This window comes from Zeugodacus cucurbitae, chromosome 3, assembly GCF_028554725.1.
Source record: "Zeugodacus cucurbitae isolate PBARC_wt_2022May chromosome 3, idZeuCucr1.2, whole genome shotgun sequence".
NCBI lineage: Eukaryota > Metazoa > Arthropoda > Insecta > Diptera > Tephritidae > Zeugodacus > Zeugodacus cucurbitae.
Genome location: NC_071668.1, coordinates 76770732 through 76797729, shown reverse-complemented (window position 1 = coordinate 76797729; position 26998 = coordinate 76770732). Strand labels below are relative to the sequence as shown.

The 26998-nt window shown below is 36.5% G+C and overlaps 1 protein-coding gene across 1 annotated transcript in view; it reads right to left on the bottom strand.

Annotated features, from left to right (window-relative positions):
* Positions 1-26998, bottom strand: part of LOC105211410 (interference hedgehog) — a 202061-nt gene that overhangs the window by 54660 nt on the left and 120403 nt on the right. Inside the window, exon 4 of the mRNA XM_054228037.1 lies at positions 6150-6366. Within this exon, the coding sequence (XP_054084012.1) occupies positions 6150-6366 (217 nt within the window). The remainder of the gene's footprint in view (positions 1-6149; positions 6367-26998) is intronic.

Below are 26998 nucleotides of genomic sequence, written 5' to 3'. Positions count from 1 at the left end.
GTGAGCACTTGTACAAACGCTGGAGAAAGTTTCCAAAAAATCTGTGTGACAAATAGTGGCATATGTTGGACATAACACAGTCGCACACGACCATTACCCAAACTGCTGCGTGTGTGTGTGCAGTGCCACAGTCAAATGTTGCACGTATCATATTTTGCGGCAATTTTTCGGCTATTTTTTCGCAGCATAAATCTGTGTAAAAAGTGCGCACACTTTTTCTCACAACAAAAATATCTGCAAATGTGTGTGTGTGTGTGTGTGTGTGTGTGTGTGTGGCAGCGAAAAAATTGCAAGCCAACAACGTGCAACAGTTTGACATATGTTGCAACGCCAACACAACAACAACAACAAGCGCCACAGCGTTGGTAGCATATGACAGCAAAGAAACACAAAAACATTTAACGGTTGTTTATTTATTTACTTTTTTGGTTGCTTTTGGTTCCGCTGTTGCTGCTGCTGTAACGGCCACAGCGCAGCTGACAAAACGTTCGCTTGCAAGGCGCTGCACAAACAAGCGACATATGCAAAATAGCGGTGAAAAAATCACAACAGCAACAACAAAAGCAGAGAAAAATTACCTTGTAAACAAAGCTTGTGCAAAAAGTGGCGGAAATTTCGACATCAAAAGGCATTGCGACAGGGTGGGGTGGAGTGCAGGTGAGGCGAGGAGGTGAGTTGACCAAAAGTGAGACAAAAAGCGCTGCGGTGACATAAAAATTCGCAATTCCCGCTGGTGGAAACTCTGGTCATTTTTCGGCCACTCATTGTGGATAAAAAAATAAATAATTGTTAAAAGTAAAGTGGGCAACTCTGGTATGGTGTTTACATACTTACAAATATATTTATAGGCTTCATTTTAAGCTGTAAACAGCATAAATCAATTAAAATTGGTTACACGTTACATGTGGTAAAACATCAGGAAAAATATTTATAATTTTTTTAAGAAATGGCAACACTGGTTTTATTTATACTTTATTATATTTTAGCCAATTAGATGACAACCAGGCATATATTTTAATAATTTATTAATAATATTTATTAATAATTTTATAATATAATTATAAATATTAAAAAAAATTAAAAAAAATATATAAAAAATTGAGGCAACCCTATTTTCAAATTCTGCCTTTGCATTAGTGGAATGATTTAAGCGCTTGATTTTTAGTTAATGACAATTAAACATTTGAATTATCTGTTGTTTGTTCTGATTTTAGGGTTTTTAGAATTACAAACTAGATGGCAACCCTGATTTAGCTTATCTGCAATCAAATTTGAGCGCATTTTCTATTTCATTCCATTTGATACGCGTTATTAATTTAGATAATAACTTCGTCTACTTCAGGTACAACAAAATAAAAATAGAGTTGCCATATAATTTTTTTTGCACAAAATATAAAATTTAACAAGTAAGGAAGGCCTAAGTTCGGGTGTCACCGAACATTTTATACTCTCGCAATTTATTTATTTAATTTTATTAATGTAACAAACAATTTGACTCACATATTCGGCATATACATGGTATAAAGTCCATTGAAAGTTTGAAAACCCTAATATTAAGTATATGGGAGCTAGGGGAAGTTATCACGCGATTTCACTCATTTTTGGCACGGAGACATATTACTAGAAGAAAAATATTCCCTCTGAATTTCTTCAAAAAATCTGAGAGACTTAACTAGATTTTTGGTGAAAAATTTGTTAGAACCCCTAAGGTCCTCATATTCGATATATAGGGTATTGAAAACTTATTGACCGATTTCGACGATTTTTAAAAGGGTGATGCCCCACCATAAATGCAGTATTTGTGCAAAGCTCTGTTCCGATATCTTCACCCATATATTGTAAAGTAAACGATTCAGATCGACTTCAAAGTTCTGGTATATGGGAAGTAGGCATGGTACATATCATTAGGAAGCTAGGAAGATATTATTATCCGAATTTCATTGAAATTGGTCGAGTAGTTTCGGAAATATGGTTTTTGACCCATAAGTAGGCGGAACCACGCCCATTTAAAATTTTGTATAACATATTAAGTGCAGCTCTTCTGTACCATATTTATATTGAAATTTAAGGTTTCTGGTGGTTTCCCTTTATTAGTTTACGAGATTTGTACAAAACACTTAGTAGGGGCGGGGCAACGCCCACTTTCCCAAAAAAATTACATCCACATATGCCCCTTCATAGTGCGATCCTTCATACCAAATTTTATTTCCATAACTTAATTTATGGCTTAGTTATGGCACTTTATGAGTTTTCGGTTTTCGCCATTTTGTTGGCGTGCAGTGGTCCGACTTTGCTCATCTTCGAAAGCAAGCTTCCTATGGTACCAAGAAACACGTGTGCCATGATCATCAAGATATCTTAATTTTTACTTAAGTTACAACTTGCACAGACAGACGGACGGACAGACAGACATCCGAATTTGAACTCCACTATTAACCCTGATCACTTTGGTATATATAACCCCATATCTAACTCTTATATTTTTGGTGACACAAACAACCGTCATGTGAACAAAACTATAATACTCTGTGCAACAGGTTGCGAGAGTATAAAAATTGGAATTTTCTACCAAAGAACCAATGAAATAAATTTTAAAAATTCGTACTGAGGTGGCAACCTTGTATATGTAAAAATCCGCACTCTCCTCTCCACCGTCATTACGCTCATGTATTGCAGCAACATAAGTGCTACTCAAGGGTGTGTTTCCATTGTCAAATTTTTGACACATTTGCGGCAAACAACAGCAAAAAAAAATACAAAAAAGTAACATAAACAACAACAAAAACAAAAGCAAAATTTTTTTGCTATTTTTCCCGGACATTGAGTTGTTTACTCCACACGCTTGATTCGTTGTTGCTGCTGGTCGCCGATGCCATTTATGTACTTTTTCGCGCTGCATTTCACTTCGCAACGGCGCTGAGGCGAGCAACTTTAGAAAGACAAACAAATGCTTTTTTTTTTTGCTCCACTTATTTTAAAATTTAAACCCGTGATTGAAGCAGAAAAAAACAGTTTTAAACGCTTGAGGTGGCTATTGCTTCAGTAAATAGATTTCTTTTTTTTTTTTCGGACCATGTGGCCGGTGTATAGTGGTTGGAAATGACTGTTTGTCCGTTGCAGCGTTGTAAAAGTGTCATAAAGCTGCGTTTTTATAAGCCAACAGCAACAATAGCAATTGCAACATAAAGGCAAGAGTTGTGGTGCGTGAGTGGGGGGGAAGTGAAGTTCCATTTTTTACGCGCTCATTCACGAACTGACATTTACTTACATTCATTTACTCACTCACTCTTGAATATAAGAAAAAAATATGCCTCTTTTATCTACCGACAGAAATCAATCATTTTATTGATATTTTTTCACGGTCCCTCGTGCCTGACTAAATTGCTGTTTCATAAGTATCGACCTTTTATGTTTGTAAACCAACTCTTTTAAATAAAAATATTCCACACTATTGTTGCATGCGATATTTACAATATACATACCAACACATGTATATATGTATCTGTGTATGTGTGTATGTGTGGGTCTGGTTTTTTATTTAATATGAGCTAAAATGTACTTACAACGAGCAAATAATGTAATTGTACATATGCTGAAATGTCAAGTCCACATGAGTAATGTGATTTTTATGCGCCAATACAGTTATTCCAGTTCACAAAGCAACACAAATACCAACAAACTCACATGCTCATGGTGGAAAAGCTTTTATAATGCCATAAAAAAGTGTATGAAATTTCTCAGAGGAAACGGAAATGATTCGAGAAAAATGAAAAGAAAATTTTTACAACCAAATAATAGCTTCTTCCGTCTTGGGTACGAGTATTTGAAAGTGTAAATGCGATTGTCTGCTTGCCATTATGAGTCATATGAAATTCCTTTACTTTTATGCTTTGAGATTTTTATCAATAGACTAGATGGAGAAAACTCAGTTAGAATTATCTGGGTACCCGCTCATAAAGGTATAGAAGGAAACGAAGAGGCAGATAAGTTGGCTCGCTCAGAAGCAGCTGGGAACACAGCTCCCTTAAACTGCCCCAGACCTTTCAGTTCTCTCAAGCGCTGCCTAAAGCAATGTATGCTAGGGGAACATCTTAGGTCCTGGAACATGTGCAACACGGGCGGTATCACAAAACTACTATGGGGACCAAAAAACTTATTACTTTAAGCAAGAGAGAACTCAGCTGTATCACAGGGGTCATCACGGGGCACTTATCTCTAAGAGGCCACCTGCAGCGACTTGGCATAGTTGAATCGGCTGAAAGCGGGGCGTGCGCGGAAGTTGACGAGACACTAGAGCATTATCTCTGCGAATGCCCGGCCTTCTGTCGGTTAAGAGGAGATACCTTCCAAAGCTCCCATTACTCTTATCTGAGAGAAATTGGGCAGCAGGGATGGAATAAACTCAGAAGCTTCGTTAAATCGACCGAGTCGTTCAGGTGACGCTTATCAGGGTGACGCTTCGGGGAGCACAATGGGCCTAATAATGGCCTAAGTACGGCCACTAGCGGTCAGGCCCTCTTCGCCTCCCATTTCAACCAACCAACCAACCATAAAAATGGTAGGGAAAAATTGAACAGTATTTGAATTACAGTGGAACTTCCCTAACTCGAATCACCATAATCCACAAAAAAATCTTCGAATTAGAGAGACTCGAGTTATAGAAATTTTCATTAAAAAATAAAATTTTTCAAAAAGCTGTAAAACATAGATTTATATACTGTTTTATTTATTTACTTCGCATAAAGTTCTATGAAAACATACGTTAAAACATGTATTCTGTAATTTTGTTGGTTGGAGTTTGCTATTATTTGGCTCTTGACGTCTGTATTACATCCCTTTGTTACATGATTTATGCAATCCATAAGTGTACTATCATATTTTTAGTTCGCCTCCATACCATATAGAGGCACTCTTTCAAAATTCTGCCTCGATAGTAAAATTTTAAATTTTGTATTATGCCCTGGTCGAAAAGTTGAATTTTTGGAAGGAAATTTCAAGCTATGAAATTTCACTTCTATTGCCATTACAAGAGTTCGAGTTATGGAGAACTTCGAGTTATTATGCCCTGGTCGAAAAGTTGAATTTTTGGAAGGAAATTTCAAGCTATGAAATTTCACTTCTATTGCCATTACAAGAGTTCGAGTTATGGAAACTTCGTTATAGAAGTTCAAGTTATGGTAGGAAATTTGTATGAAATTTGATATCTACACGCTATTGCCAATTCAAAAGTTCGAGTTATGGCGATCTTCGATTTATAGAAGTTCGAGTTATGGAAGTATATGAAATTTACCAGTATGTTAACATTACTATTACCATTACCATTACCACTACTATTACCATTACCAGTATACTATTGCCATTATACCATTACCAGTGTACCATTACCATTACACCATTACCACTAACCATTAACCATTACCAATACCACTACCATTACCATTACTATTGCTATTACTATTACCATTACCAGTATACTATTGTCATTATACCATTACCAGTATACCACTACCATTATACCAATTCCACTACACCATTACCATTATATCATTACCATTACATCATTACCACTAGACCATTACCACTACCATTACCATTATCACTTCCATTACCATTAAAATTAACATTTTATCTTTTTTACAGAAATTATGAAAGTATAACTTTAAGTTGAAGAATCTTTCTTATGGACTTTGCCAAATATTTGTTAAGTTTTCCAAAAAAAAAAACCACAAAAACTTGAAGGTCAGATACTTTTATATTTATATATTCATATGAGCTAGCATTTAATACTGAAACTTTTCTCCTCATTTCCCACAACTTTGGTCAAGTTAGTTAAGCTTTGCTTAAGTAAACAAATGAGTACGTGCTGCATTGTCCCAAACTAACAACAAGTTAAACACAAATAAATATAAATACACGAGAAATAAAAAGAAAAACAACAAAAACAAACATATTTTTTTTGTTAATGGTCCAGCATACGGCAGCTTGTAGCTTAAAGCTTACATGGAACTTCTGTTTGTTAAGCATTTATTTAAGCAAATGTTTGTTGACCCCCCGCAATGGGACCACATACTCCTAATGCGCACATTTATTTGCGTAGATTTATATTTATTATTCATTTTGGGCTTTACGCCAGCGACTCAGGGACTTACCGACAACTTTGACAAATCCGTATTGTGTCTTCGCCGTCACCGTGTTGATTTGGCACATATAGCGACCCTTGTCCTCCTCCTGTATGTTATTGATATGCAGGAACCATGTTCGATGTTTGTCATGCTTGTCATGTGTGACACTAATGCGTGGATTACGCGTGATCACGTGATTGTGTACGGTCAATATGGCCGATTGTTCGAAATGCATCCACGCCACCTGCCGGAAACAAAGGAGATAAGAAGAGATATGAAAATGAGTTGGTTAAAGGCGTGTGAAAAAATATTTTGAGGGAGAGCATATAATTAAGCATACATAGTGCGTACTTTTGAGGTTAAGGTGAATATAAATTAACATATGTTGTAGAAGGGATTATTGTAGAAAGGGATTAAGTTGTGGAACGGAACCGACTGTGAATTTAAGCGCTATTTGTCAATTCTAGTCTTGATTAAGATTGAATAGAGTCAGAGTAGTTAAAAGTTAAGTTCCATGAGAATAAGATTGTGGTGTTTGGAAGAGTAATCAGCAATGAATGGTGTCTTTCAGATTACACATAGTTGATCAGACTTCTTATTAAATAAATCTGAGAATATTTTACCTTCTCGTATTAACAGAGATTTCAGAGATTCTTCAAGTGTTTTTAACTCCTCCTCACTTTTAATAGATGTGAGATGAGCTTTGTATTAACAGACGTCTTCAAAGAGTAGGAGGAGCGTTCTCAGAGATCTTCGTTCAGAGCTCTCTGAGAACTCGTTGATCCATCATTGTATCAAATGTAAACTCCAAATAGTCAGTGGAACTACAAGTCTTTTTAAGCATACCGAGCACCTTACCTACTATGTACTCGACCCACGATTTTAAGCTTATGCTCCGTTTTGACTTAAGAAATAAAGTGTTTTATTTAGGTATAAATTCAGTCCATCTGAATACTTGCACGCACTTACTCGAACAGAAAAAGCACACAACGTCACTAATGACTAATTCGAGGTGCCGTTAGTCCACAACCAAGTAAAGTAACCCGCATAAATTTGCGAATCTCCTCAACCATTTGTCTTTCATTACGCAAACATCCCGCCCACACATGACACACATTCCGCTTGCCCTGGCAAACTCATATTAATAACGATCAAAAAGTAAGTTGAGCAAAAGTTTGTGTCTCCGCTTGTTGGCTGCGCGCTGACACCTAATGACAAATTCCACATACGCCATGGATGACAATGCAGGCAAACCCTGAAGGAATATATAAAAAAAACACAGCAAAAAGTAAGAAATAAAGCATGAAATGGCATGGGAAAGCCAAGCAGAACAAGAAAAGAAAGCCAAAAACAAAAACAAACATAATTTAACCACGAAATTGTCCGCATAAGTGATATGCCAGCATGTTGCAGCAACAGAAGTTGCTTGCTTGCAACAACAAACGGGCCATCAATTTTTATGCAAGATTAACGAATCGACGAAAAAATAAGAAACAAAATTATTCACACACACCCACACACATGTGGAGACAAGAAGGTAACAAGCGGAGCGTGCGAGAGAAGTGTGTGGCATGATGACACAACTTTGCAGAAAACTTAAGTTTGCCTCGAATATCTTTCACACTCATTGCACACTCGCTGCTGTTGTGGTACTCGGTGTGCACGCAAAGTTTCGCAACTCGTTTTTTAATGAAATTTCCAGGGATGCACACACACCGGCGCACAAATGCGCATAAATTTATGTGTTTTTGCATTGGGGCTTAATAAATTACCCCTGATTTGATAAACAAAACTTTGGAAAGTATTGAAAAACAATATGTGTGGGGCTGGAAGGATGGGAAGCGAGACAACTGCCAGAATATGTGGCGACATATGCCGGCTGAAATGTTTTTTAACGGTAAATAAGTGGGAAATTGTTCAATGATGCAGATTTTCAAGCAAGAGATGAGTTCGGAATTAGTTGTTCCTGTTGTTGTTGTGGCGATATAAAACATTCCCCAAATGATTTTAAGGAATGTTGCCAATTTCACAGTACTTAGTCGGATAAAAATCCGGATGCGTGCCGATTACGTAGAACCTACTGTCGTAGGATCAGAATTAGTCTAAAAGCCTTTTCGTACAGGAGCTAATTGATCAATTAACTGGCCTTTGTTAGATTAAAGCGCTGATTGAGATCGATTTACCATACAAACTAAAAATCTATTTTTTTTACATTAATATTTAATCGAATTCTAATCGAGTTGTAGATGAAATGCAACTCTGCTATAAAGTATGATTTGTAAGTAATACTACAAGACGGTAGATATCGCTGCTGGAAATAACGACTGTGGTTATTGAGAAAATAGCAATCACTTGTTGAAACTTACCAACATCTAATGAAAAGGAAAAACAACAAGTAAGGAAAGGCTAAGTTCGGGTGCAACCGAACATTTTATACTCTCGCAATTTATTGATATATTTTTATTAAGATAACACACAATTTGACCCAATTTGAAAATCCTATAATTAGGTATATGAGAGGTAGGGAATTAAATTAAGATACATGAGAGATTTACCGAAATTTTCGATGAAAAATTACCATGGGACACTGAATTCTTCATATTCGGTATTCGGGGCTTTGAAAAGTTATAGTCCGATTTTTCACAAGTGATGCTACAGATCATATACAGTATTTGTGTAAAGTTTTATTTCGCTATCATCATTGGTTCCTTATGTATATATTATAAAGTGAAAGAATAAGATGGAGTTCAAAATTGAGTTACATGGGAAGTTGTCGTGGTTGTGAACCGATTTCATCCATTTTTCACACGTGTCATCATTTTCCACGCCACGCCCATTTTCCATTTTGTAAAAAAATATGAGTACAGCTCCCTTCTGCTATTTCTTCTGAAAAATTTAGTGTCTCTGACGTTTTTGTTAGTTAGTTAACCCACTTTTAGTAATTGTCAACCTAACCTTTGTATGGGAGGTGGGCGTGGTTATTATCCGATTTCAACTATTTTCATGGTGTGTGGTGGGGTACGTAAGAGAACCGACTGCAGAAGTTTGGTTTATATAGCTTTATTGGTTTGCGAGTTAAATACAAATAACCGATTTGTGGGCGGGGCCACGCCCACTTCCCCAAAAAAATTACATCCAATTATGCCCCCTCATAGTGCGATCCTTTATTCCAAATTTTACTTTTATAACTTCATTTATGGCTTAGTTATGACACTTTATGTGTTTTTGGTTTTCGTCATTTTGTGGGCGTGGCAATGGTCCGATTCCGCCCATTTTCGAACTTGACCTTCTTATGGTGCCACGGAATATTTGTGTCAAGTTTCGTCAAGATATCTTAATTTTTACTCAAGTTACAGCTTGCACAGACGGACAGACGGACAGACGGACGGACGGACAGACATCCGGATTTCAAATCTACTCGTCACCCTGATCACTTTGGTATATATGACTCTATATCTAACTCTTTTAGTTTTAGGTGTTGTTTAATTTTTTAATTTTCGAGAATTTCCTGATATCAGTTCCCAAATCTTGGAAGACCCGGCCGGCAACTATATAATAAATGCCACAGATTTACAAAATGTTATTTTCAGCCTCTTGCGACTCTGTCCGATCAGTGATTATCATCATCGGAATGGAATTCTGAAGACCGGAAAGCTTTTTATTCTACTTAGCTATAGATCTGAACTTTGACTAAGGTTGGATAGACCTAACTCGTTTTACTTAAGGGAGGATCAAGTGTCTAGCACTTATTTTTTTGGTTCTTGAATTAATAACCTTTCTCTGATAATTCTCCTCCACATCGGCCAAGCGGGTTGATTGCTTCTAAGATTCTTCACAAATAGTATTTTCTTTTCTAAGGTCTGTTTAAGATTAAAAATATCTTCTACTTCTTTTGTAATGGTTCGACGGTCCTTGTTTGTCCATACCTTAGAAGACAAGCTAGAAGACAAGCACATCCTAGACTTGGTATGGGTTCCCGGCCACAGGAACATTTTCGGCAACGAAAAAGCAGACGAGCTGGCAAAGACAGGGGCTTGTCTGAACGAATCGGAGGCCGAATTAATACCAAGCCCGCTAGGCTCGATCAGAAGAGAGCTTAATTTAGAATTTCAACAATTAGCAAATAACAGATGGGAAAATACAACAAAATGCAAACTAACCAAACAGATATGGCCAAAATATGACATGAAGAGAACCAACGACTTATTAAATAAGTCAAGAAACAATATTTTCAGACTAACTGCTACCATTACAGGGCATTGGCCATTTGGAGAACATGCGTCGAAAATGGGTATGCCCTACAATAACATATGCCGAAGCTGCGAACTAACAGGGAATAAAGAAACAATTTTCCACTTCCTCTGTGAATGCCCAGCCCTATCGCAGATCCGTCACAGAACACTGGGAATCCATCAAGCATCAAACCTCGAATGGATGTCTACAAAAAGCATAATGGATATAAGTAGCTTCATCGAAACCACAAAGTGGTTTGAACGAGAAGCTTAAAGAAGACAGCAAATAAAAAAAAAAAATAAAATAAAATAAAAGGTCAGCGACTAGTGCATCAAAATGGCACAGATAGTGCTAATTGAGCCCGAACTAAAACAGGACAGCACTCCTACCTACCTACCTACCTTAGTAAAATGGTTTGTCACACTCATATGGATCACTTTACATTTACCTCAGTATTAGGTAACAAATTAGAAAGTAATATTTACTATTGGTACTTTCCATGAGACACCCTTTAATCTACGTTTCAGATGCAGTAGAATGCTTGTCAACCTTGACCGACTTTTAATGAAGGGAGGAATATATCGCTTGTTTGAAATTAGGCTTGGCAGAATTTTGTCCTAAGGATCAAGATCGGTAAGATTGGCTGACTTTCAAAATACATCCCTAGCTCTCCGGATCGAATACTATTTAAAGTTTCAATAATTATTTAGCTAGAGAGATATTGATCTCAGCGAAGAACATTCTCATAATTCTCGTATTGTAATATAATCCGAATACTTAGGTCTACTTGTCTTCCACATTGTTCCAAAGATCCTTCTATAAGTATTCCTCGTATTTGGTAGCACATAATGAGTAGTTCAGCAATATGATTCGCTATTTTAGCATTTCAGATTCTATTCTATATCCATAAATAATGGTCTTTCTATGTCGATTTTCCTTCTTCACATGAGAGTAACTGCAAGGGCACCTGTCCATTTATATGTAGCGCCCATGTAGAACCATATACATAGTTCATCTATATTATCATCATTTAATACCCGGTAGACTTTCTAAAATAACACAGTTATCTTAAAATTCACAGCACAATCTCAAACTGGCAGCACGTTACGCATAATACATAACGGTGCTGCTAAGTATGTACTTTAAACACAGTAAGAAATAATTTTTTGAATATTTTCTCAATAGATATCTAAATAACTAAAAGAACAGGAAATGCTATCAGCCAATCGCCTACGGAAATGGGCTTAAGATTATGGATACACATGTATAAACACACACACGCATACATTGTACAGTGGCAACGTGAGACTGAGCTGATTAACGAAATGCGTCAATAAAATAGCCCGTCTACTGTCACCCCTGCCACTCAGCTCGAGGCCATGTAAACAGTGCGTGCGGCTCACTACGACTCACAGCCGCCATTGACACACACACACACAGAGAGAAATGTGTAGATGTGTGTGTGACTTTACGCTTATCCTTTAGTCATTTTGTATGTGGCAAGTTGTCAGCTAGATGCTTGATGCTCACTTTTTCAACTGCAAATAACAAATACAAATAAAAATCAGTGCGTGAACTTGCATGAAGAAACCGTAAAATGAAAGACACACACAAGGCGCAGCACGAACGGGCACAGGATGAAGCATGAGGGATGTAAGATGAAGGATGAAGGGTGAAGTATGAAGAGTGAAGCGTGGACTGTTGAAAGAGCTAAAAAATCACACAAGTCGTCGGCAAGTCGAACACGTTTCTTCATGGCAAGACATTGAAATATGAACAAGCATCTGTCTGACACATACACTGACTACAGACATACATATATAACGGTATAAAGTGTGTGGAAACACATGCTTAGCTGACACACACACTAACACACCTTCAGCAATACAAATATACATATGTACACATGCTTGTCATGTTTGTGGCATGCTTGACTCTTCGCTTGATTGTGTGTGCGTTCGCAAGGAGCTGAACATGAACTTTGCTGCCAGACAGTAGTTGCTCACACACATGAAGCACTGCATTGTGGATTCATAGTTGCAAGCTTCCATTCATGCTAGACCCCTGCATACACCGGCAACACTCTGGCCACATTTAGCTTTGGCTCAGTTGAACTGGCTTCCTTTCAACTGCAAACACACACACACACACAGAGTCACGCACATAACTAACTGTAACCTGCCATCCGACCAACGTGTTGACTACTCCTGTTACCAGCCACTTTTGCTCAACAAACACAAACAACTCAGCTGCCTCAGCTACCTATCGTCTATCATCGGCACTTTTTGTGCTACGCTTATCATCGGAATGGCATCGACATCGATACGTGTTAGAGGAATTGAAAATATTTGCAGCTTACAAGCAATCACACAACTACAAACACACACACACACAAAAGGACACTCACAGGGACACACACACACATGCCAGCCCTCACACATTCGTGAAATGTGAAATCAGCAAAGTAGCTGAGCAACGCATTGCAAATACGATGAGTATCATGAAACGGTATTTGTAAACATTTACCGTTTGTGAAAAATGGAAAAATATATAGCATGCAACAACAACAACAACAACTGTGAAAACATTGAAATAGTAAAAACACACACATTTGCAATATTGCCACCGTCATTGGTGCTAAGGTGCTCCCTTCACAGGCTCCCTCACTGCAGCGCTGAAGTGCCGTGGTGTAGCATTGCTCTCAGACACTTAACGGTAATTGCAGTTTAGCAATATAGTATATTAACGCTCTTGCAGGTACTTGATTTGATTTTATATCAAGTAGCTCATTGTCGACGCCAGCGCATATGGCGCATTACTAGCGCTCGTAATCAAGCTGCGGCAGTCGTTTGAGCGTGAGCAATGCATGTAATTGCTTGCAGTGCGACGCCGACAGCAAGACTACACTGTAACTGCAACCATTTATAGTGATTGGCTGCCATTGTGTCAAGGAATTCATACATCTCTTAGAAGACATATGTGAAATGAGTAACTGATACGCGGAAAATTTAAATTTAATATCTGTAACAATCGTTTCTGGAAGTTCTGGAAATAATTAATTTCCTTTCTTAGTTATCCCGGCTCCTAGAGGACCGCAAAAAATATATCCATTGCCTACGATTTTTTGATAGGGCTTTCAGTTCGTTTTCCCCACAGGAGAAGGATTTCTGTAGATCTTATCCGATTGATTCCATAAACGAGGCCAGTCGTTACAAACATCCATCGTAGTGAGGTGGATGTGGTGTCTAACGAGCCTGACATTTACTTGTATATCCACTCAGACTCAACCCTATATTTGTTTCCTTCCACTTACTCTTTTTCTCTTCTTCTTGACTGGCGTAGAAAACCCTTAAGCGGTTATAGCCGAGTCCACAGCAGCGCACCACGCATCTCTCCTTTTGGCAGTTTGGCGCCAATTGGTGATACCAAGTGAAGACAGATCCTTCTCCACCTGGTCCTTCCTTCGGAGTGGAGAATTCCCTCGTCCTCGGTTTCCACCAGCGGGTACTGCATCGAAAACTTTCAGAGCTGGTGCACTTTCGTCCATTCGAACAACATGACCCAGCCAGCGTAGCCGCAGTCTTTTTATTCGCTGGACTTTTTCTTTCTAAAAAACGTGAGTTCGAACCCAATGGAACATATGTTTCCATGTGCCATACGAACTCCCTCACTACTACGGAATCCACTTCGGTTTTGGAGGTACAAACTCACGTTTTATTGAAAATTATCATTGCTCTCCCTCATAGTTCTTGGAAAATTAAAAAAAAAATGCAACATCGACACAATCGGATTATGCGAATACAGGCAGAGTGGTTTCGAATAAAAAACTTCCTGACGGCACATTATTCCTTCCCTTAGAAATCCCAACGATTTATGCCGTGACGGCATTGGATTTCTCTTATAGCGGCTGATCCAAGTAAAGGTACTTTGTCAATAGCCATTTTTAACGGATCACGCATGAGGCTAGTCAAGCTGTCATGTCATTTTTGTTCAGTATTATTTAGCATTTTTCAACGGAAAAACTTACTTTATTCAAATTCTTTATTCGAAATTCATGTTCTGTAAAGAATGTATTTCGCGCTCTTCGCTCAACTTATGGTCAACATAATCGACGTACTGAACGTACTATTCGCAACTCCATCACCCATCTTGAGACCCAGCATATTCGACCGAATAGAACACGCCCAGCATGCAGTGAAGTCTGCGAGGATGCCGGTGAGAACGTAACCGTCAATGGTTACCGTTATCGCGCCATGACTACCGACTATTTGATGCCTGAAATTTAAGCTCGTGATCTCGACGACATTTGGTTTTAACAAGACGGCGTCACTACCCACACATCACATCAATCAATGGATTTATTTAGAGAACACTTCGGTGAGCAGCTATTTTCACGTTTTGGGCCGGTCGATTGGCCTTATCGTGTGATATCACACCGTTAGATTTTTTCCTGTGGGAATATGTAAAGTCTAAAGTCTATGCGGACAGTACCGCTTCGATTCAGACCTTGGAGCAAAGCAACACACATGTCATTTCTCCAGTTAACAGTCGAAATGCTCGAACGAGTCATCGAAAGTTGGTCTCGGAGCGGATGGACCATCATCTCAGATGGCGCGTTTCTTTAAAAAAAAGTAGGGAACCTCGAAATGGATCACCCTTTATAAGAACACAACGAAGTCACTCATGAAGTGGAAACTAATTAACAAACATTTCCTGTGGTAAATGATAATGGAGACCTACTTATCGAAGCATGTGATGAGACCGAATTGGTTATCGGGAAGTTTATTGTTTCCGCATAAGGTCTGTCACAAGGTGACATGGGTCTCTTCGGACAATGCCCACGAAAACCAGGTAAAAAAAAAAACATTTGTTATTATCCTTTAAGCATGGATTCTCAAAATATTCTTTGATTATAATTTATTTCTTCCCGAACTTTCTAATCACATTCATTTTCACTATACACTAGTCTGCATATAGACGAAACTCCAAGATACTGCTATTTCTCTTCACTATACTATCTTATTTACAAGCAGGTCATGAATTTTACTTCAATTAAAGATCTGATTTTAATTGATTACACCGGTCAACAAAAAATATTTTTTTTTGGGGTTTCTGTCCTCATGCTTGGATTCTGATTGTAGACATTGAAAAACACTTAAATATTAATCTTTAGTTCTTTAAGTTTGCTTTGGGCTGATCTACATCGATAAGTATATTTTAATTTATTTCATAAATCAAAGATGGCAGCACTTCGATTAACCCGAAAGTAAACAGTATTATTATTTGTAAGAGGCACAGTAGTGAATGTTAACCTGTTTATTATAGCTGTAACAACAATATTAGTGTATTACTCAGTAAAAAAATGGCATCAAGTCAGTGTAAAAATGATGTTGATTCTGATCTGTTTTTATTTGCGATGAATTTATTAAAGTTAGAAGTAAAAAATTTGCTTTATCAACAATCTAATCTAATCTATGAAACCTATTTTAACCTAAAAGTCAGTAATCAAAATAATCTATAGTGAAATTGTAGAAAAAATATAAAAATCAGTAATTTCTGCTTAAAAATCGAAAAATTGCTCTAATTTCTACGAAAGCAAACTTTAACCGGAAAAAATTTTTTTTCCTTATTTTTGTCTTAGGAGAAACTAGAATTTAACAAGTAGATGTCAGACCCAAAAATCGTGTTGACCGGTGTTATTTTTTTGAGAATCATTGGAGCGATCCCAAGCCAGGTGGTAGTTCAACGGTCGAAATCTAACTCAACTCGTGTCTCTTCTTCTTGTCAGAAAGTTTTTAATTATGATTATCTGGACTTCATCGCTGCCACGACATAAAACTAAGACTGGCAGACACGTGAGTATATTTCTATAAAAAGACTAGAAGAAACTAAAACAAAAAAATAAACCTGAAATTTCGTTACTTATTTCAATGCATTTTTTGCAATTAAATTTTGTTTTTTTCTAGCCACACATACAACACATAAATGAAAGTAAGAATTATAAATTTAATATCAAAAAATTCATTTTAAATTCCTACTAAATTGCGCAAAATTCTTTATAGGCAACAACAGCAAATTATAAAATATAAATCAAAAGCAAATATGTTCTCAGATTTTTCACAAATTTTAAGCGAGTAAAATAGTAAGAATATCGATATCAACACACTTTCGCTTTAATTTCCATGCAAACAAGCATTCTCGGCAGGCAAACAAGCCAACCGACTTTCAACTTTGTAATTACAATATACAGTGAGTAGGAAATCCGTAAAGGATTTTGATTGAAATTATAATTCATTGGCTTGAAATTTAATTACGCAAAATGCCACAAAGGACTCAAATAGCCTCGAGTACAATTCAGTGTTTGTCTTATGAATAAACTATTGAATATTGTATGAGTGCATGAAGTTGATTTTCAATGCAGTGAGACATAGCCGGCCACACAGTACACGGCAGCAGGCAAGTCGTGTTTAGTGGTATTTGTGTGGAAATATATTATATGTATGAGTGTGGATATATATGTGTCTGGGTGTGTGGGCATGCATGGGATTAAAGGCAAATATTATGCGTGTGGTGAAGTGTAAAGCCTTTTGCTTTAACGAAAATCCAGAGAAAGTAAGAAAGTTATGTTGCTTGAGGAGAAATGACAAAATTAATTCACTTAAAATTTCATTGGCTATCAGCACGTCAACAAGTGAGTAAATACATGCAATTGTATGTGCATGAGCATGAGTACCCATGTATGTATGTGTGTGAGAACACATGTCCATATTTGTTTTGTACGTTAGACATTTATGCAAATTCCAGACAGTTAAGTTGAAAATGCCTAAAAATATGCTACCAGCTTGTACAACATGCATGTACAGCAACTAAGACACGATTTGCACACACACACACTCAAGCAGTGGTCCACTGCATTTAAATACACATAGTTTAGTGCAATGCTTGCACTATCTATTGAGTTCTTATAACAAATATTGTCTGCTGTGCATTGCATTTATTGCCAGCTGCAAGTGTATTTTCGAGATTTTATTTTTATTGGCATTACATGCTTGTGGCAGGCTTTCTGTTTTCGTTCAAAATGTCATAGCTGCTTATATATTTGCTATGCAATAGCAACAATAACAGTTTGTGCGCCTCAAAGTATGCTACATAAATGTTTAAAATACTCGAAAAATCAAAAGGCATACAAGCAAATCGGCATGTCCTGCATGCCGAAAATATTCTGCATTTTAGTTAAGGCAAACAAGACAAGCTGTACTGCACACAATTGCACACAATAGTTGTGTGTGTGTGTGTGTGTTGGTAAATGCACAAGCTGGTCATTTAGAATATTTCGTTATATGTAAGCAGAGACGTGCGTTCAATCGAGACGTGCTAAGCATAATGTCTGCTTGTAAAATATTGTTTATTGTATTTGTATTTACCTACTTGCTATTTGCATTTGCATCATCAATATCAGCAATGACAACTTTGCTTTGCATAGCATACTTTTGTGCGCGCAAACTGTGCCGGCAAGAATTCGGTCAATATTTGCCTAGAGAAAATTGAGCTTTTTAAACAACTGACATGTACTATGCATGCGAGTCAATAATGAAATTTAAAGGAAAAATGAAATTATGATGCAATAATAAAATAATAATATTTATAACAATAAAACTAAAATATCATAAAAGTATAGAAAAATAAAAGCGAAACATATATATATTCACGTTCTAAATTTTTCATTAAAGTTACTATAACAGAGAGCTTTTTCAGAATTGCGGCTTAAAATATATTATATTTATTTTGCTCATGGAGGTGTAGAGGCATATCCATGCGAGTTCAAGTAATTTTTGAAGCGTCGTAAAGTACAAGTACAAGCAATCCATATTTTTCTCTTTTATTATAACTAACAAGAATACATAAAAAAAAATAAAAATAAAACAAGTACGGAAGGGCTAAGTTCGGTTGTGACCGAACATTTTATACTCTCGCAATTTATTTATTTAATTTTATTTATATTATATAATATAAAATTTAACCCACATATTCGTCATATATAGTATGTGGTATAAAGTCCATTGAAAGTTGGAAACCCTAATATTAGGTTAGAAGCACCGAGGTCCTCATGTTCGATATATGGGGCCTTGAAAACCTATAGTCCGATTTCGGCGATTTTTATAAAGGGGCTACCACACTATAAATGCAGTATTTATTCAAAGTTCTGTTCCGATATCTTCACTAGTGCTTACTTTATATATTGTAAAGTACACGATTCAGGTCGACTACAAAGTTTTGGTATATAGGAAGTAGGCGTGGTTGTGAACCGATTTGGCCTATTTTCTCAACATATCATTGGGATGTAAGGAAAATATTACAAATCAAGTTTCATTGGACGGAGTCACACTCACCATTTTTGGACTATATAAGAAAATGCCTGAAAAAACGACTCCTGAAAGTTTCGTTGAGATAGCTTTAGTAGTTTACGAGATATGTACAAAAAACTTAGTAGGGGGCGGGGTCACCCCACTACTCCAAAAAGAATACATCCAAATATGCCCTTCATAGTGCGAACCTTTGTTCCAAATTTTATTTCCATAGCTTTATTTACGTCTTAGTTATGGCACTTTATGTGTTTTCGGTTTTCGCCATTTTGTGGGCGTGGCAGTGGTCCGATTTTGCTCATCTTCGAAAGCAACCTACCTATGGTGCCAAGAAACAAGTGTGCCAAATGTTCATCAAGATATCTTAATTTTTACTCAAGTTAGAGCTTGTACAGACGGACGGACGGACAGACAATCGGATTTTGACTCGCCTCGTCGCCCTGATCACTTTGGTATATATAACCCTATATCTAACTCGTTTAGTTTTGGGTGTTACAAACAACCGTTATGTGAACAAAACTATAATACTATCTTTTTTATCAACTTCTTTGCGAAAGTATAAATATAAAAAATTAAAAAAGTTGAAAATTCAAAATTTTAGTCGAGGGTTTCCAAAAATTACCACGTGACCATACTCATGATTCTAACCCACATAGTAATATGAAAAACAGAATAGTAAGATTATTAATCTAGACTAATGTCGCCATTATTGGAACTACGGAAAAATTGGAATCTTTTTTTTCACAAAATGATGAGTTCCTGAAATATAATAAAAAAATAATTTTTTGTACCTTTTTGTTTTAATTGTCGAATTTTTGAAAAATAATGAAATTGAAAAGCAAAACTTGTAGTTGAGGTTAGTTTTAGTTTTTTTTAGAGAATATTCCAGAATTTTAGGCAAATCGATCCAGTAAAACTTGAGAAATTGTAAGTATCATTATTAAGGGAACCTCGCATTCTCGATATAAAATTTTGATGATTTTCAATGTGCTGGTAAATGAACATAAATTATTATTAGGGTTGTAACTTTGCATACATTTATTTGAAGACTTAAAAAAGAAAAGTCTAGGTCTACAAACTTTTCTGCCGCCGTTTTTTTGTAAGTTTTTAAGTTTTTTTTTTATAAACACGGTTACATGTTTCGATGAGCCTCAGCCGCATTTTTCTTGGAATTAAAAAAGAAAAGCAAAATTTCCCGCACACGTCGAGAATTCGGCTCAAAAAGTGACATTTTCAGTTGAGAATAAGTTTGGGGTGCAAACAGATCTCTACAAATATTTTGTTGGGTTAATGTTGACACAAATGTCCAAGATCGATATAAAACGATTTAAACGACGGAAGCAAAGTTGTAGATTTTTTTGTTGTTGTTTTTTGTGATCAAACAAAAGCACTTCTATTCCGCTCACTGGACCATCTGAAACTGAAAATTCCAACGGTGTTTAAAAGAGTACATGTTTGGCTCTGGTCTGAACTAGGATTATTAATATCGCACAAAAATTAACAAAATGGCGGACCTTTGAATGTTTTTTTGAAAATCGACTTTTTTTCAGCCACAAATCAAGTTGAAAAGTAAAGATCTTCACCGATTTGATTTGTCGTAGTAACCTTATGCGCCAGTTCTAAAAACACTGTTTCGAGAAAAAGGTGTATAAAGTTTTGAGAAGCAAATTCTTGGGTATAAACCTACCAACGTTCTTATATCTCACATAGCTGTGAATTCTCTTTCCTACTCTTTATTTCGGTAAGTAGGGGGGACTAGAAGCAAATGTTTCAGCGAGATAGTCACAAAATAACAAAATATGCCGCAGGGGAACCATGAAAGGACAGGGGCACTAATGAGAGCTAGGTACCTGCGAGGTGGCCCTTGCGTATATGCAATAAATCAGCTATATCTTCAAGAGTTTTTGAAATTTTCACTTGAAATTTTAAAGGAACATTAGTTATACATATGTTCGAATTACATAAAAAAAGATTTTTTGAAACCGATAATGGGGCAGTCCCCTTAAAAAGATATTTTCGGGAAAAAACATCTTTTGTTCGATAAATTCTCATCGAAACAGTTCAGCTGTCGCGTCAGAAAATCCCAAAAAATTTTAAATTTAAAAAAATCTACTTGTAGACTCTTTAGATTCTTAAATAATTGAATTCGAAAAATTGGTTTTTTTTTATTTCTACACCAGAATACTACCTTAAAACAATCATTTTTCTCTTAAAATTAATCCATTTGGATTTAATAATATTTTTTTTTAATTTAATTATTTTATTGAAGTTTTATTGTCACTTTCTTTGTATGCGCCTGATAAATTAGCCGTTAACATACTCAAATCATCATTGCCGTTATTTTCTTTCGACTCTCTCTTTTAATATATTGCAGTTAATTTTACTCTCAAGTGAAAGTGTGAGTCCACACCACAACTTCACCCCCCATCCACTGCCAATCAGCGCAACACAATCGAACTCGAACATGTTGCAACAACAAGCAAGCTTCGGCAGCGGGCGCTATAAAGGGATGAATCGTGTGCTTGTAGTGGTAGTGGGCCGCTAGCTTTCAATGTGTGCGGACTGGTCATTTTCAACGGAGTGGATCTATATTAATATATTTTAATTTATTATGAATATGATTATTATGGCAGCTGACGTAATATGGAGCATTACGAATCGAAGCTCATGATTGAAATAAATTTATTTTTACTATAATATATTATTGATATTCAACTAAGATTGTGAAGATGTGAGGCTGTAGCTAATATTTTAAATATCTAGTAATCACTTATTAGCTGCATTATTAGTAAACCTAGGTAGGTGTCAAGAAGACTTTGGAAAGGTCGTTATTTCCATTTCAGTAACTTCTTTGAACACTATCATTGTATTATACGGAGATCCATAAGGAATTAAAGAAACGAGGGGAGATACTTTCACACAACCTAGATAACTTTTCGGTAAGGATTATCTAGAGTCCTCTTGAGATAGATATGGCAAACTAAGACTAACTAAGAATCTGTCAAAGCCTAACCTAAACATTTTTAACAAATTTGACTTGAAGAGGTACTTTGCACTGTTTGCTAGAGAATTCGAAGTCTCCTAAGGATACTTTTAAGAACTTGCACCATGATGCTTGATACAAATTAGATGAGAGAGATGAGTTGAGAGCCCCATGTCTTGCTATACAAGTAGTGACTGAAACTTATTTAAAAAATATATATTAGAGTTACTTCGGGATACCTTAAATCTTTACGCGAAAAGTAAAAACTGATTTTCGAGCTATAACTTTGATACAACTTGAAGTCTTGCCACAATCGCCATTGAATTTCTTAAAGTAAAATCCTGAAATTTCATTCACTCAGCTGATATTGGCATTGGACCAGCTATCCCCTGAAGGTATCTGGCGTCTCTATTTCGCATTCATATTTACACATTTCATCCAACAACGTAATAGTTTTACAACAACAAAGCGCACGAAATGCAAATGTGCAGCGAAATGAGAAATTTGCGAGTGAGTGTAAGTGTATGTGTGTCGATGGCTAAAAAATCAACAGACAGGCGAACTGCAAACCGCAATCGTTATGAAAAATGAATAGTAAATATATGCAAACATATAAATATTAGCAGCTGGAGCAACGCACACACACACACGCACACACAAACGTCAAAAGTATGACCGAACAAAATGCAAGCAAGGCATGGCTCCTTTGCGCCGCGCTGCCGGCCAACGGCAATTTAAGCCAAATTCAACTACTTTGCTGTTGATGTGGCGAGCAGCAGACGCCACCAGGTGCCCAACTGTGTACGAGCGTTACAGCATTTTCACTTTGCCACTGCCTCGGTGGTACGTGACGGCGGCAGCAGGCGGAGGCAACAATATGCCGGCAGCAATAAAACGTGACTACGCATTTAAAATGAGTAAACGAAATGGCGAGACTAAAGGCGAATCGCGCGGCCAAGCCTTAACGGCGGCGCACACAAGGGAAAGACGAGCCAACAAAAACCGCAAAGGAAAGCCAAGTGCCGAGGGTGACGGCACGGGGGTAAAGGGTGAGCAGCGGGGAAGACTATAAAGCTGAGCATTGCTTTTGCTGCAGATGTTGACTTTTGGTTGCTGAATAATAAGCTAACAAGCCACTAAAGCTGCTGGCTGCATTGCTGCGGTGCGGACGGGTGCGTTGGCTTGCCATGTCGTATACGTAACATTCAAATATTGGCCGCGCAAAGCAGGAACGAATCCTACGCCGGACGTGTCGAATCGTTGATTGCGCTCGCCTGCCAGATTTATTACCGCGCACGGGTGGAGTGGTGGCCAAAGTGTTCTGTTACAACAGGTTTAATGGCAATTTAATTTGGGTTAAAGACATAAGAATATTTAAGTGCGAATTTTAAAAGGAATAAATTTTAATTGGCCAATTAATGTGCTCAATGTGCACTAATATAGATATCTAATTGAGCGTTTATGTAGTGTCGGTCACAACAGCTGGTTACAATAACAACGCAAGTGCTCTCAAGGCACATAACGAACAGCTGTCGCTGTGTCGCCGTGTTGTGTTTGTAAGGCGATTTCACAAGTGAATATGTTGGCCAACAACACTCAACAAAGCAGCCGAGTTGAATCTCGCCCACCCCGCTTTGGCGCAACAGCTGCCTTTCACCACAAAGCGGCTTTAAATTTACTCGTGTTGCATACCTACAGGCGTTGTGTTGTTATTAAACTATTTTTAAGCGTTGCCATACTAAACAAGTAATGCAACAACAACAATACGAGCACATTGTGGTAGCTTGTGGGCAAGCTTTGTTTCTTCCTATCTCCTTGAAAAACAAGAGCTTAACAATGAAAGCGAAGCCAACAAGTGCCACACGTAGGCGCTGGTGGTGGTGGCATTAAGCACACGTAGAAAGCGAAAACTAAGGCAACATAGTCGAAATTAAGTTGGTTACTAACGGAGTATGGTTTGAGCGAAATAATAACAACAAAATTGAAACGCTTGCAGCAGGTATTTACGGGCAACATGCTTGCATGCGCCTTTGTTTATGCTAATACTTATAAAAAATAAAAATAAATATTCACACACGCAAGCTTAGCAACATACGTGAATAGAGAGAGTGTATATTTTACTTTCTTTAGAATATCTATTATAAAATGCTTAAAATGCATGGCTGAGTTGTTTATTTTTCTATGGCAGCAATGTAATAAAATAACAACAATGGCGGTATTAATGAAACATTTAAGAAGGACATTTGCAGAGCGCTGTGTTTGAGCATTTGTTGATAAATTGTAAACAAGACACTGACAACAGCAACAACAATTGAAAAGTAATAAGAAGACGATTGAAAGAATGAAGGTGAGTAAGAATATGAGTGTTGAGAGATGATAAACACACGCCGCAACTTGAATGAGAAGTTAATATTGATGTGAGTAATGAATTTAAGTGGAAAAATTTAGCTAAAAATACACATAGACATATACTTATGGCAAAAGTAAATGCATTCTATGAGAAATTAAAGTAACAAAGACAAAATCCGATGAATATTTCTGAATGAAGGCATTTTCTAAAATAGACCGTAAAAAATTTCAAAGAGAAAGTCCTTGACACACAGGCACTTAATCTTAGCATTGTATCATTGAACATACATATCAGATTTCTTTGGGAAAAATTGTTAAGCTTATTTTTTTGATGTTAACAATATTTTTCATATCCTGTACTCGTATACTTTACTACCTTAAGGCGGTATTCCGGTGTAAAAAAAATAATAGAACAAAGGATTGTTCTAGGAAGGGACATATTTGGATGTAATTTTTTTGAGAAAGTGGGCGTGACCCCGCCCCCTACTATGTTTCTTGTACATATCTAGTAAACTATTAAAGCTATATCAACCAAACTCTCTAGAGTCTTTTCTTTTAGGAACAAACAGGATACAGTCCAAAAATAGAGAAAATCGTATTATAACCATGCCCACCTCCCATACAAAGGTTACGTTGAAAACTAGTTACTAAAAATGATTTAATTCAGTAATGAAAGCCACCAGAAATCTTAAATTTCATTATAAAGAAGATACAGACGAGCTGCACTCAAAATGGTATACAAAATTTGAAATGGGCGTGATTCCGCCCACTTATGGGTCAGAAACCATATCTTCGAAACTGCACGACCAATTTCAATGAAATTCGGTTCATAATATCTTATTGGCTTCCCAATGATATGTTATGAAAATAGTCCAAAGCGGTTCACAACTACGCCTACTTCCCATATACCAGAACTTTAAAGTCGATCTGAATCGTTTACTTTACAATATAGGTAAGTCTCACAATTTTTTTTAAGAAATTCAGAGGGAATATCTTTCTTTTAATAATATGTCTCCGTGCCAAAAATGAGAGAAATCGGGTCATTACTTCCCCTAGCTCCCATATATGTACCAAATATTAGGGTTTTGAAACTTTCAATGGATTTTATACCATATATATGCCAAAATGTGAGTCGAATTGTTTGTTATATTAATAAAATTAAATAAATAAATTGCGAGAGTATAAAATGTACGGTTACACCCGAACTTAGCGCTTCCTTACTTGATCGAGATACGGGTTTGTCAAAGTTTGTTTTTACCTTTGATGTACGAATGCAACGGAAATGTGTATCACAACAGAATATCGTCACGTTGGCAATACACAGGCCGTGATTATAGGGAACGCCCAAGCGATTTGCAAAAATTGTTTGCATTTAACCAAAAGGCTCACAAATGCCACCTGTTGCCACCTGTTTCAATTTCACCATAAAATATATAAATGTATACCTATATATAAATAAATTATGTTTAAAAGACTTTTCAGAAAGTTTAAAGCTGAAACTATTTACATTTTTTTAGTATGGTTGCCACCTTTAAACTATTTTAATATCATATAAATTATTTCAAAAAGAGTATATTATAAAATTGGAATACAAATGCTTTTTTCCGAAGAGTTGCCTTCTATTTTAAAATCAATGAAGTTTCTTGAGAAAATCATTTCAAGTTCTACGGGATCAATTTTCCTAAAAGACAGACTACATTACATTCTTTAAAGACTACATTACTCCATATTAATATTTTTTTTTCAGATTGCTAGTAGGGTTGTAATCGTGCCAAGTTTTGAGATCTTCCAGTTCATCAGCTTCCAATTTATTAATTTCTAACTTTTTTTAATTTCTGTTTTTTTTCTGTATTCTTCTTATGTTAATCAATTGTATGTATGTGAACAATTGAACTATGTCAATGTCGTCGTATAACTCGTACAACTCATCGTTCCATCGTCTGCGGTATTCGCCGTTGCCAATGTTTAGAGGACCATAAATCTTGCGCAAAACCTTTCTCTCGAAAACTCCTAGTGTCGTCTCTTCTGATGTTGACATCGTCCAAGCTTCTGCACCATAAAGCAGGACGGGAATGATAAGCGACTTGTAGAGCTTGATTTTGGTTCGTTAATTTTGTTAATCAATTAGTTATAGAAAAATAGATAAAATATTGTTTTCTTGTTTAACGACACCTCAAAAATTACTTGAAATTCATTCCCATTCGCTAAAATTAGTGTGTAATGATCGGGTACTTAGGATGATCTCATGTCATATTTGTAATAAGTTTCGAAAACAAATTTTCATCATAACGGATAATGGTTACAGCTAATTTCCAAAAGTTTACATTGAGACGTGGTACAGGACAACGTCTGTCGCGTCCGCTAGTATATACATATATATATAAGAACTTAGATGAGATTAATCCATTATGACTTTCCGAAGGCTCAAATTCTGATATCACCAGGCAACAATCCTTATCTGATCTTTCATACGAATATCGATACATTGGAATCCAAGGTAGCCCAAAAAATATCAGTCAACCCACTACGCATCTATAGCTAATTATCTCTCTTGTGGTTCCATAGCTGCACTGTCTAGTCAATTCTGACAAAAATAGTCTTATTCGTAAAAAAAATATATCGCGAAAGCAGTTTTTAAGTAAACATTGCCCACCAATTTGGATTAGAGAAGTGTATGGACTTGAATCTAAGCCTCTTAAATGACACGTACCCGAATCGGGATTTATCAATACAAAGATCTTTAGTAAAGCTTTATTCAGCGGTACTCTAAAATACTATTTACAAAATATAAGCGAAGCTTTATTAGACGTGAATATGTCCAACATGGTAATTTTTTTAAGTTCTTGTGGTAGACCTTAGCACAAACAAATTGTCATTGTGAAAACCCTCTCAGTGAAATAATATATTACAAAGATACATGATTTTTAATTGAAATAGACTACTGTCAT